Source organism: Dendropsophus ebraccatus, chromosome 5 (assembly GCF_027789765.1).
Source record: "Dendropsophus ebraccatus isolate aDenEbr1 chromosome 5, aDenEbr1.pat, whole genome shotgun sequence".
Classification (NCBI taxonomy): Eukaryota; Metazoa; Chordata; class Amphibia; order Anura; family Hylidae; genus Dendropsophus; species Dendropsophus ebraccatus.
In genome coordinates, this window is record NC_091458.1 from 142,309,705 (window position 1) to 142,323,746 (window position 14,042).

The 14,042-nt window shown below is 42.8% G+C and overlaps 1 protein-coding gene across 3 annotated transcripts in view; it reads left to right on the forward strand.

Moving 5' to 3' along the window:
- NECTIN3 (nectin cell adhesion molecule 3) overlaps positions 1 to 14,042 on the forward strand; it is an 80,820-nt gene that overhangs the window by 33,942 nt on the left and 32,836 nt on the right. For all 3 annotated transcript variants that reach the window (XM_069971504.1, XM_069971502.1, XM_069971503.1), the window contains exons 2-5: positions 4,475 to 4,816; positions 8,387 to 8,683; positions 10,622 to 10,739; positions 12,240 to 12,391. In XM_069971504.1, the coding sequence (XP_069827605.1) occupies positions 4,475 to 4,816; positions 8,387 to 8,683; positions 10,622 to 10,739; positions 12,240 to 12,391 (909 nt within the window). The remainder of the gene's footprint in view (positions 1 to 4,474; positions 4,817 to 8,386; positions 8,684 to 10,621; positions 10,740 to 12,239; positions 12,392 to 14,042) is intronic.

Here is a 14,042-nt window from a genome sequence, read left to right on the forward strand (position 1 = left end):
TATGGGGGCACTGGCTACTATGGGGGGCACTGGCTACTATGGGGGGCACTATATGGGGGGGATTGGCTACTATGGGGGGCACTATATGGGGACATTGGCTACTATGTGGGGCATTATATGGGGGCATTGGCTACTATGTGGGGCACTATATGCAAAGATGGGGGGGCTTTGATGGTGGCGGCCGGGGGGGGCCCAATTCGCACCTCTGCCTATCCTATATAACAGTCTGCAGGTTGTACAGGTGCTCATGTAGAAATAATCCCAAGAATATGTTGAGAATTTTTTTTTTTTTCCTGTGTGCAGTAACTTTTGCCGTCTCCTCAGATCACAGAGTCGTTGCTCCCTCCAGCTGGTTCTGCGCTCCTTTATAATCCAGTCCACCACCTGAGTTGTGGTTGAGGAGGCCAGGAGGCCTTGGCACATTGATGGACTTCTAGCCGCTCCTGCCCGCTGGTAGGACAAAGGCGGCTAATAAGTCGGGAACATTTTTTGCACGTTGTTCCTTGGCAGATTTCTTTCCTATTATTGCCTCAGAATTGAGGTCCTTCAATTTGCTTAAATTGGTCGCTCACAGTATGAGACACCGAGGCGCTTTGCCATTTCTTTCAGACAGTTTAATTATATAAATTATAATCTGCCATGTCCTGACTGTAACAAAAAATACTAATAATCCCCGGGCCAGCCAGGAACCTTGATAATGGTACAAAACGTACAAAATAAAAGGAGAGAAGTGGGAGGTATAAAAATAGCCGAATAAAAGCTGATCCCGTGCACCGCTCACAATCTAACAGGAGAGATGTTGGTTTTAGTTTTTTTTCACTCATGGAAGGTCACTTACTGTACATCCCGTTTCTTGTATATATTCCTGTATATAAATGGCTTCTCCTTTATTGTTGGTGTCTTATAAAAATTCAAGTTTAACCGAAGCAAAGAATGAGAGGTCTGATGCCGCTGGAATGTTTTTATTCCGGTGCCCTTCTCGGCCAAACAAAGCGAATGTTACTGCACCTTTATTATAGCAGATTTGTCACCTAACTTCTACCGAGTTAACGGCACAGCTAGATAGAGATCAATGAAAGCATCAAGAACATTTGGTGCCCGTGTCTGTGTTTCTATTCATTTAGGCGGGCTTACAATGCGTTCTTTGCAGTCCGTTTCTTACAAAAAACGGATGAAAAAACGGATGTATTTGTGTGCCATGGGTTTTCCATTGACTTCCATTATAAAAAAGGATCAAACAGATCAAAATGCATCAGCGTACACAAAAACATGGCAAACCCCGGTTTTCTGTAAGCTTCTGTTTTGATCTTTTTTTTATACATTAGTTTTTCTATAATGAAAATAAATGGGGATACGTTAAAAAAGAATGCACACGAATATGTCAGTTTTTTTTCATCCATTTAAAAAAAACGGATGAAAAAACAGACAGCCAACACAGTGTAATTAGCGGGGCCTAACACTCCATGGGCGCCTCACTGTGCTGTATGCCTGCCCATTCATAAAATCAGCAGAGGGAGGACCCAGGTTAGCCTAGGCCCCACCTTCTTGACACTAGTCACATCAAATAAAAGATTTTTTTATGAGAATAAAAACCAGACACAGGCAGCAAGTCAACGTTATACATATGGCCACTAGAGGTCTCCCTTCAAAGGACTGGGACTTCCTGTGTTTGGTTTCTTTTTTTTAAACAAAGAAAAGACCACAGAGGAAGCATGGAGCACAGTTTGCCAGGAAGGGAGACCCCTAGTGGCCATATGTATAATATTGATTTAAACATAGAAAACTTTAAAGTGTCACTGTCTTAAAAATTTTTTAACATGGCTATTTTTCAATAACGACCGTTATTTGCAATTAAATAAAGACCAACCACTCAATTTCAACATGTGTGAACATAGCCTTTCTGTGTTTTCAATCCACTCCTGGTTTTGTTTGCAAAATACTGACCAAAAATACTGTGTGTGAACCTAGCCTCAGGGCTGATCCTGATCAGCCACCATAGCTATGAATCTGGGTGTCTCAGGGAGGCCTCCGGTTGTCATAGCTATCATTGTGACTGTACAATGCCCTATGTGAACAGAGGGAGAATTCTCCCTCTGTTCTGCCCTATAGATACTGTAATCACACTGACCACAGCATCTATAGGGATACCTGCCGTCATCCGAGCTCAGTGGGTGCCCGGCTATCACTGACAGAAGCTGCACCTAGGATGTAAGTGTACGCCCATGAGCGGGAATGCACTGCAAAAAATAGAGGTATTGCCGGGTCCTGCACTTGCTATGACCGCCGGAGCTCTTCCTGAATAAACTTCAGCTCCAGTTAGTTTGACTCTTCACATCAGGGATGGGGAACCTCCGACCCTCCAGCTGTTGCAGTTAAAGCTTCGGCTGTCCAGGCACAATGGGTTGTCATTCACTATGGGTCGGTAGCAGCTGCGTGTTTGCCATGTTATTGGGAGCTACACTAATATGGGGACTGTGGTCATCTATATACTCCAGCCCATGTTAAAGACTTGACTGTATTAGCGTAACCTTCTATGGATCGGTGTTATTAGTGAGTTTACACTCATATTGTATGTCTGTGACTTCCGGGATTGACCACTGTATGGGATGTGTCTATTTCATCTGAAATAATGAATTATTGTATGCTTTTGCAATATTGGTGACATGTATAGCAGGAGTGTTAGTACAGTTATAGTATAGCAGGAGTGTTAATATAGTTACAGGTACAGTATGGCAGGAGTGTTAGTACAGGTACAGTATAGCAGGAGTGTTGATATAGTTACAGGTACAGTATAGCAGGAGCGTTAGTATAGTTACAGGTACAGTATAGCAGGAGTGTTAGTATAGTACAGTATAGCAGGAGTGTTAGTACAGGTACAGTATAGCAGGAGTGTTAGTATAGTTACAGGTACAGTATAGCAGGAGTGTTAGTATAGTTACAGGTACAGTATAGCAGGAGTGTTAGTACAGGTACAGTATAGCAGGAGTGTTAGTATAGTTACAGGTACAGTATAGCAGGAGTGTTAGTATAGTTACAGGTACAGTATAGCAGGAGTGTTAGTACAGGTACAGTATAGCAGGAGCGTTAGTATAGTTACAGGTACAGTATAGCAGGAGTGTTAGTATAGTACAGTATAGCAGGAGCGTTAGTATAGTTACAGGTACAGTATAGCAGGAGTGTTAGTATAGTACAGTATAGCAGGAGTGTTAGTACAGGTACAGTATAGCAGGAGTGTTAGTATAGTTACAGGTACAGTATAGCAGGAGTGTTAGTATAGTTACAGGTACAGTATAGCAGGAGTGTTAGTACAGGTACAGTATAGCAGAAGTGTTAGTATAGTTACAGGTAAAGTATAGCAGGAGTGTTAGTATATTTACAGGTACAGTATAGCAGGAGTGTTAGTATAGTTACAGGTAAAGTATAGCAGGAGTGTTAGTATAGTTACAGGTACAGTATAGCAGGAGTGTTAGTACAGTTACAGTATAGCAGGAGTGTTAGTAAAGTTACAGGTACAGTATAGCAGGAGTGTTAGTACAGTTACAGTCTAGCAGGAGTGTTAGTATAGTTACAGGTACAGTATAGCAGGAGTGTTAGTACAGTTACAGGTACAGTATAGCAGGAGTGTTAGTACAGTTATAGTATAGCAAGAGTGTTAGTACAGTTACAGGTACAGTATAGCAGGAGTGTTTGTACATTTACAGGTACAGTATAGCAGGAGTGTTAGTACAGTTACATATACAGTATAGCAGAAGTGTTAGTACGGTTACATATACAGTATAGCAGGAGAGTTAGTACAGTTGCAGTATAGCAGGAGTGTTAGTACAGGTACAGTATAGCAGGAGTGTTAGTACAGTTACAGGTACAGTATAGCAGGAGTGTTAGTACAGTTATAGTATAGCAGGAGTGTTAGTACAGGTACAGTATAGCAGGAGTGTTAGTACAGTTATAGTATAGCAGGAGTGTTAGTATAGTTACAGGTACAGTATAGCAGGAGTGTTAGTACGGTTACATATACAGTATAGCAGGAGTGTTAGTACAGTTGCAGTATAGCAGGAGTGTTAGTACGGTTACATATACAGTATAGCAGGAGTGTTAGTACAGTTGCAGTATAGCAGGAGTGTTAGTACAGGTACAGTACAGCAGGAGTGTTAGTACAGTTACAGGTACAGTATAGCAGGAGTGTATCTGCAGAGTTATTTAATTGGACTCAATGCATCTGTTAAAGGAGGATGATGATGATGAGGGGAAACCTTGTGGACTCTGTTATTATGTATGTGTTAGTGTTTTTTCTGATTTGTATTTCAGTCCCTGAGGTTTATAGCCCGAGACGTTGCCTGTATTTATGGTTATGGTGGGTGAAGTTCGACTATTTCCAGTGTACCCGCTATGAATTCCTCCATTTTGAATTCATTTTGTGGAGTGTTTAAAGGATTTCTTTTAAAACAAACCTTACTTGCATTGTGTCCTTTTACAGTCTCATTTGCCGGCCCGGTGCACGTGGATCCACATGGAACTGCCGTCTGGGGAAAGAACATTACTTTGAAATGTTTAATTGAGGTCAATGAAACAATAACCCAAATCTCCTGGGAGAAAGTCATAGGCAAAAGTGCCCAGACCATAGCCGTTCAACACCCGATCTACGGGACATCTTTTCAAGAATCCTATCAGAACAGAACATCTTTCAAAAATACATCGCTCCATGATGCGACCATTGTAATAAATCATGTAGACTTTTCTGATGCCGGGGAATACATATGCAAAGCAGTTACATTTCCACTTGGGAACGTGCAGTCATCGACCACCATCACAATACTTGGTGAGTATGTGTGATATACACGTACAAATGTCACTGTATAGGTTATCATTTTCTCTTCCATAGGTCGTTTATTTTGGAAATTTTACCCGTTCACGACCGTAGACGTAACAGTACGTCCAATTTTGCGGTGGACATGAACAACCTACATGACCGCATCAATTATTTACTTTATGCAAAACTTAATTGAATTAATTGAATAACACATATGCTATTTCAACATAAACACGTGAGGACAACTACTCAGGACACTTAAAAACAAAATATGTACTGTATGTGGAGGCTGTATGTACTGTACGTAGAAGCTGTATATATGTAGAGGCTGTATGTACGGTACGTAGAAGCTGTATATATGTAGAGGCTGTATGTACTGTACGTAGAAGCTGTATATATGTAGAGGCTGTATGTACTGTACGTAGAAGCTGTATATATGTAGAAGCTGGATGTACGGTATGTATGTGACAGATCTTAGCTGTGTAATGATGAGCAGGTCTGTATGTAGACACATAGACCGCTCCTCTATGGCCAACAAAGTGCGTTGGTTGTGACATAGAATGCATAGCAATTAGAGATGAGCGAACCGGGTTCGGGTCCGAGTCCATCCGAACCCGATCATTCGGCATTTGATTAGCGGGGGCTGCTGAACTTGGATAAAGCTCTAAGGTTGTCTGGAAAACATGGATACAGCCAATGACTATATCCATGTTTTCCACATAGCCTTAGGGCTTTATCCAACTTCAGCAGCCACCGCTTATCAAATGCCGAAAGTTCGGGTTCGTATGGACTCGAGCATGCTCAAGGTTCGCTCATCTCTAATAGCAATATAGCACAGGTCCTATATGATAATAAGCATTGCCGTTGCAACGTCCACATCACAGACATCACCACATGCATTGAATTATTAAAGGGGTTGTCCAGTGCTACAAAAACATGGCCACTTTCTTTCAGAGACAACACAACTCTTGTCTCCTGTTCAGGTGCCATTTGCAATTAAGCTCCATTCACTTCAATGAAACTCAGCAGCAAAACTCCGCCTAAGCTGGAGACGAGTGGTGCTGTTTCTGGAACAAAGTAGTATTGGAATGTTCTTTTATCTGTTTCTGTATGAATATGAGCTGCTATATCCCATTGTCTGTAGAGGCTGTATTTATGTTACTGTCTGTAGAGGCTGTATGTATGTTACTGTTTGTAGAGGCTGTATGTATGTTACTGTCTGTAGAGGCTGTATGTACTTTACTGTCTATAGAGGCTGTATGCAAGGCTGTGGAGTCTGTAAGCCGCAGCTCCGACTCCAGCTCCGTCAGACACCAGGGGACTTATTTATCACACTGGTGTAAAGTAGATCTGGCTCAGCAGCTTCTTCCAAATGTCCTACATGATCCTAGGGCAACTTCTAAGGCAAAGATATAAAGCAGATTCTCCTGTGTGTGCAGGGGATGCAGCTAGTCTCCAGCCTCCATGTCCTGAATAATTCAAAACTAAACTAGATGGAGCAGGGGGTCTTTGTCTGCTGAAAATCTTCTGTTCTAACTATTCACCATACACAAAGAAACACTGCTAATGCCAGAAACCTGTGACAGCCATAGTGATATAGAGGTCGGACATAGGCCCAGATTTATCAGCTCTCGTTCAGTGTCCCGCAGCCCCGCAGGAACTACCCGCTCAGCCAGTCAGTGACTACAGCTGTGTCCCGTCTCACTCACTGATTGGCTGATCAGACATTTCTGAGTAGGGCCATGACATCACAGGATTGGGAGCCCGGTGGGGGATCATGAGCTGTATATGGACGGGTAAATTGGACTTTTTTTTATGATCCCACCACCCCCTGTCCCCCCTGAATTTTTGACTGTTGCCCAGAATACCCCTTTAATTTCTGCCTCTCTCCCTCTAACACACACACAGCCTGCTGCAGCCATAGCGCACACACACCCACACCCACAGCCTGCTGCAGCCATAGCACACACATACACACCCACACAGCCTACTGAAGCCATAGCACACACATACACACAGTCTGCTGCAGCCATAGCACACACACACAGCTTGTTGGAGCCATAGCACACACAGCCTGTTGCAGCCATAGCACACACAGCCTGCTGCAGCCATAGCACACACACACACACAGCCTGCTGCAGCCATTGCGCACACACACACACACACACACACACACACAAACCCTGCTGCATCCATAGCACACACACACTCATAGCCTGTTGCAGCCATAGCACACACACAGCCTGCTGTAGCCATAGCGCACACACACAGACGGCTGCAGCCATAGCACACACACACACACACACAGCCTGCTGCAGCCATAACACACACATATACACACACACACACACACACACACAGCTTGTTGCAGCCATAGCTCAAACACATACACACACAGGCTGCTGCAGCCATAGAACACCCACACACAGCCTGCTACAGCCATAGCACACACCCAGCCTGCTGCAGCGATAGCACACACACACAGCTTGTTGCAGCCATAGCGCACACACACAGCCTGCTGCAGCCATTGCGTGCGCACACACACACAGCCTTCTGCAGACATAGCACACACACACACACAGCCTGCTGCAGCCATAGCACACTGAAGAAAAACTCACAACCTTCTCCTAGAGACAGAACACCACAGTGAGGACAGAGAATACTGCTACACTACTTATGGCTTCTCCTCCTCTATATTACACAACCTCATATTACATTGCTTATAAATAATCATCCAGCATCCAGGAAGAGAACAGCACAGATCTCCCCCCACACAATGGACTCTTCCAGCTCAGAAATTGCCAAATAGTGACCACCAACTTTTCCCCTACCACCTTTATCTAATGGGCACAGTGCTTTATTACTAATATATGGAGGAAACTTAATGTATGTGAGAAAGTGTTTTTCTGGTTGTTATAAATAGGGGGATTAATTTGATAGAACACAAAATATATTAATGGGGAACATTTATAAAATTTATATGAAAACCGGCAGTACCGGCCGGAATGATCTTCTCTGACACTGGCCGTTCTGTGACCTGGCTAGGTCGCAGAGCGGCCAGTGTCTTACGCCATGTGAACATGGCCTAAAGCTGCAGACAAAGCAAAGAAATAGTAATAAACTAGTAGTATGAGATTGTAGTGAGACGACTGCAGTTACTATAATCTCTACCTGTTAGAGGATCCAGGACAATCAGTTGTATAGGGTTATTCTCATCTTCTTCGACCTCTGAGATCTCCATGGAGAATAAAAGGGTTGTAACGCTGAATCTGTGGTGCGTTCATTCTGATGGTCAATGAGGGTCCCAGAGGTCGGACCCCCATTGGTTACAATGTGATGGTATATTCCTGCCATATTCTATAACTGAGTTAGAACAACCCTGTAAAATGATAGGATTTTGACCCTGGTGCCAGGTTTAAAAAAATGCTCTGACAGCCCTAGTGCCACGAATGCTGAATCTTCGAGCCACCCAATACATGGGGCCGCAGGGTGATTAATTACAGTAGAACACTGGCTTGTTTGGTAACATTAATTCAACTTGCTGGGAAAGCATTTCATGATGTTGTTTTATTTTTTTAGTTGAACCAACTGTGAGTATAACAAGAGGCGCCCACGCGCTAATGGATGGCGCGAATGAGACTGTGGCCGCCACCTGCATCGCCGCCACAGGGAAACCGGCTGCAGAAATCCTCTGGCAGGAGTCTCTGGGGAGAGCCGAGGCCACCGCCACAACATTCGCAAATAAAACAGTGACGGTTGTCAGCCAATATAAGCTGGTGCCAACAAGGTTCGCTAGAAGAAGAAACATAACCTGCATCGTAAAGCACCCGGCTTTGGAGAGTGATATTAGGTATCCATTTACATTGGATATACAATGTGAGTGCAATCACACGCTTTTTGTCTATGGAAAATAAATTAAATGGAAAAAGCCACTTCCAGTATTTAAAGGGAATATTTCATTAGGTTTATTGCGCCTTAAATGAGGGCAGCATAAACTAGGGAGAGAAATGCTGAACAGACCAGTGTATTACTTACATCATTTTATTCAGCTGTTCTCCTAATATGCAGGAGAATAGGATTCTTGCCACATCCCTACTCCCGCCCTCAAGCTGCTGATTGACAGTTGACTGCCTACACAAAGCATGGATAGATAACTGGCAATTAGCAGCTCGTGCACAGAGTTTTCTGGTGCTTATAAATATCCAGGACTACTTGGCTCATGCTCATAATGGAGGGGACTACTTATTGTGCATGGTATTCAGGAGGAAATCTCCAAATCAGCTGTACAGAACAATGTAAGTGATACATGATTCTGTTCAGCTTCTCTGTCACTAGTTTTTGCTGAGACAGGACAGTATAAACCTACTGACAGAGTCTTTTTAAACGTTTTTTCATGGACTCTTTATTAGTGTAATGGAAGTGCTATGTAGGGATCGCTTAAAAAAAAAAAAATATGTGTATATCTGTATTTATTTTTTTAAAAGTGAACCCTACACTTTGTTTTTTAGTTAAACAAAGCTGAACTTGTGTAGTGTGTAAGGCTGGGTTCACAGTGCATATGTGCAGTCTGTTTTTTCATCCGTTTTATGCAAAAAAAAAAAAAAAGGGATGCATTTGGGTGCATCTGTTATGATATGTTTTTCCAATGACTTCCATTATTTAAAACAAACAAACAAAAAAAACGGATCAACAGATCTCCAACCACGGATGCACTTCCATTTCTGGAAAAATGTCACATTCTTATAAAATTGATGCAGGCACCACCTCTACTCTTTCTATTAGAAAATATTCTAATAAAGGGGTTATCCATAGAAAATCTTTTTATTTCAAGTCAACTGGTTTCAAAAAGTTATATAGATTTGTCATTTACTTCTATTTAAAAATCACCAGTCTTCCAGTACTTATCAGCTGCTGTATGTCCTACAGGAAGGGTTGTTTTCTTTCCAGTCTGACACTGTGCCCTCTGCTTCCACCTCTGTCCATGTCAGGAACTGCCCAGAGCAGGAGAGGTTTTCTATGGGGATTTTCTACTGCTCTGGACAGTTTCAGGCATGGACAGAGATGGCAGCAAAGAGCACTGTGTCAGACTGAAGAGAATACACCACTTCCTGCAGGACATACAGCAGCTGATAAGTACTGCAAGAAGTAAATTGCAAATCTATATAACTTTTTTTTAAACCAATTGAGTACCCCTTTAAACTATTGGAATATAATAGAGAAATTAGAAGAAGTGAGGGCCTGGGGATCGTGAAATTGCTGATAGTGACATTTGCTCTGTAATCAGGTGTTGTCTGATATATGAGACCGATGTAAGACGCTCCTATGACTTCCGTATTTGGGTTATGTGAGCATTCCTTCAGGCTTTTCTGGAGTCAGGCAAGATGTATAAATGGAAGAAGCTTGTCCCCAGATGCTATATATATCCACAGCTAAGTGCATGTGTGGCGGCAGCGCTCATCTTTCCATGTGCATTGCCCTAATTCTAGCTGTACTCTTCCAGCAGCAGATGTTACACCCAGCAGCCTGGGCTCTGTGCTCTGGACATGTGGGGGGTGATTGTCCCCTTGGTATGTGGTGTACACATACATGCAAATACGCTGGGAAATGTAAAGCAATGCACATGAGAAAGCCACCGATATCAATGAGCCACTGAACTGATATATATACTGCACATTTTCCTAGAAGGAGGGATCGATCAGATAGAACTGCCACATATCAGATACTCCAGGAAATAAGCCGCCACCGGAAGGGTTCTGGTAGCAGCTTATAGTTGGCCTTCTCATTGAACCTGAACCTTTTCTTACTCTATTGTAGATGCTCCGGAAGTGTCAATCACTGGCTATGACGGCAATTGGTTTGTTGGCAGAAGAAATGTCCAGCTGAAGTGTAATGCCGACGCTAATCCGCCCCCCGCCGAGGTCAAATGGAGCAGGTAACGCTGCTCTGTTCATTCCCAGTGATCTATTACGTGATGCAGAAGTGACACCAGAATGAAAAGTGTCCTACATCCAGTGTGAACAGTGTCTTTATTACTGTGTGATGTGTCCACACTGAGCACTAAGCAATAGAATGTGTCCTGTAGATAAATGTACATGTGGATTGTCTCACTGTGATCACATTGCGGTGTTCTTCATACTGTAGTGTAGATGGTTTAAATCCACTAAGCTTGGCATGTACAGGGTTGTACAGAGGCGCGTACAGGGGTTTTACAGGGGGGGGGGCATGTACAGGGTTGTACAGAGGCGCGTACAGGGGTTTTACAGGGGGGCGTGTACAGGGTCGTACAGAGGCACGTACAGGGGGCGTGTACAGGGTTGCACAGAGGCGCGTACAGGGGTTGTACAGGGGTGCGCGTACAGGGTTGTACACGGGAGCGTTACAGGGTGTGTGTACAGGGTTGTACAGAGACGTGTACAGGGGTTCTACAGGGGGGGTGTTACAGGGGGTGTGTACAGGGTTGTACAAAGGCGTATACAGGGGGTGTGTACAGGATTGTACAGAGGCGTATACAGGGGTTGAACAGGGGCATGTACGGCTGCCAGCCAATCACGATTCATCACGCGTCCAGTCAGTGCAGAGGGACATCTGACATCTTTTTCTGCATTTAGTCTCTTTTTTTGCTTACTAAAGACCAAATGTCCTTAGTGACGGAGCCACAACTGCAGTTATCTAGTGAGACACCTAGTGGCCGGATGTATAGCATTGTACTGTATTTCATATAGAAAAGAGGCAAAAAAATTATTATGTAAATTGCAAACATGTAGTATATCCCCTCCCCTGCTGATTTATCATTATTTATTGGCAATGACAGCGCTCATTTAAGTGCCTACATTAAAAGGGATTTTAAACCTAGTTATCTGATCTTAGATACAGTACTTATTAAGGGACTGTATGTGTAAAGTGTTCGGTATATTTGCCCCTTTGAGCTTTTCCTCTGCTGTCGTTGAGCTTGAATGCTCTTTGTACTAACCAATCTGTTGTCTTATTCTAATAAGTCGCCCTTATAAATCACATTTCAGTCAATCGCCCTAATATATATGAAGGATGACCAGAAACCATGTAACATCCACAGGCGTTGTCTGACAGTCACTCTCCCTCCATAAGATTGACTTTCGGATGATGAGAGGGACGGGGGTGATAAGCGGCTGCCGCAGCCTCCGGATGGTACTTATCTCCTCTTTATCTTCCACCATTTATACAGTAATAAGGTCCATGTAACAATCTGTGATCACTGGATACTAATAGACGGGGATCTGTTTGCTAATACAGACTGACTGCCCCCCTCCCCCATATAAACATATATCATAGCGGATTACAGCATCCTAAACCATGTGACAGTAAGAGAATAATTACCTTCTTTAACGTCTAATAAATGTGGATATTTTCCATCCATCTCCTTGCATCAACATTTCTGTAACTTCTATTAATACAGGTTAGATGGCGTGTGGCCGGACGGATTAATATCTGTCAATAATTCACTACTTTTCCCGCACCCTCTAACGCACAATGTTTCAGGGACCTATCTGTGCAGAGTGGCCAATGCTCTGGGGTCCAAAAGTGACCAAAAGATCATCACTATTTTAGGTAAGTTGCTTTGTTTATAGTGTATTGTATATATATTATGTACATTGTATTGAGTGTATATGTTATGTACCTTGTATTGTGTATATTGTATATATTATATACATTGTATTGTGTATATATGTTATATACATTAAATTGTGTTTGTGTGTGTATATATATACCGTATATAATATACTATATTATATTATATACAGTACATTGAATTTTATCTACTTGTGTCATAGTGATGTCAGTTATATATGTCATATATAATATGTATTAAGTTTTTTTTATTTTGTATAGAAGATAGGACTATTGTGTAGTTGTAGACATGGCATGGAGGGAGTAGTGTGTGCGCTACTGACAAACAGCCCAGCACCGTTCCTGCTCCCTGAACTGGAAATAGCTGTGCGCCATGGAGAGGACTGTATATATTATATTGTGTATATATATATATATATATATATATATATATATATATATACAGATGTAGCCGGGCTTAACATGAGTTGTAGCCAGGGTTAACTTGATCACAATAACACATTTAACTCAACTTTCTCATTGACTTAACATGGCTCCTTGACACACTTGTGATCAAGTTAACCCTGGCTGAAACTCATGTTAAGCCCGGCTACATCTGTGTATATATATATATATATATATATATATATATATATATATATATATATAATATACATTGTATTGTGTCTATTTGTCTTGCTATCATTCCTTCTTTTGCTATACTGTATACTATGCTGAATGACCCAGGTATACTGAGTGCACCCGCTCGCTGCATGTCCCCTTCTTACAGTGTTATTTAGTAGACGCAGTTAGAGTGAACAGCTTATTTTATATATGCAGCTACTTTCAAAGTTCTGCTGGTTTCCATTGGTAACAGTGGTGACCTCACAGCGTAAAGGGAATCTGTCACTAAGTTTATGCTGTCTTAAATAAGGGCAGCATAAACTAGTGACAGAAATGCTGAACAGATCGGTGTATAACTTACATCATTCTGTTCAACCGTTCCCCTGATATGCAGGAGAATAGGATTCTTGCCACACCCCTCCCACGCCTTCCAGCTGCTGATTGACAGCTGACTGCCTATACACAGCATGGATAAATAACTGCCAATCAAAAGCTGGTGGGTGGAGTTTTCTGCTTCTCATGAATAATGAGGACTACTGGGCTCATACACATAATGGAGAGGACTACTTATTGTGCATGTTATTCAGGAGGATACCTCTGAATCAGCTGCACAGAACAATGTAAGTGATACATCATTCTGTTCAGCTTCTCTGTCACTAGTTTATGCTACCCTGAGATATTACACCATAAACCTACTGACAGAGTCTCATTAACCCTTAGGCGACCATGGACGTACATCCAGGGCCACCCACAGGTGTTCAGAGCGGGGTGCCACATATAGCCTGGGACCGCGGCTATTAGCGGGCACGGTCCGAACACCGTACCGGCTAATTAGATAATCGGATGCAGCTGTCAAAGATGACAGCTGCATCCGATTACCTGATGCAGCTGTTCCCTACTGTCTAGTGGCGTAGATTGCCCCCCCCCAGGATGTTGCATAGATCGCAATGAGAGATCAGTGCACTTATACTTGAAGTCCCCCTTGGGGACACATCATGGCGCAAAAAATGACACCTCACACACCCCC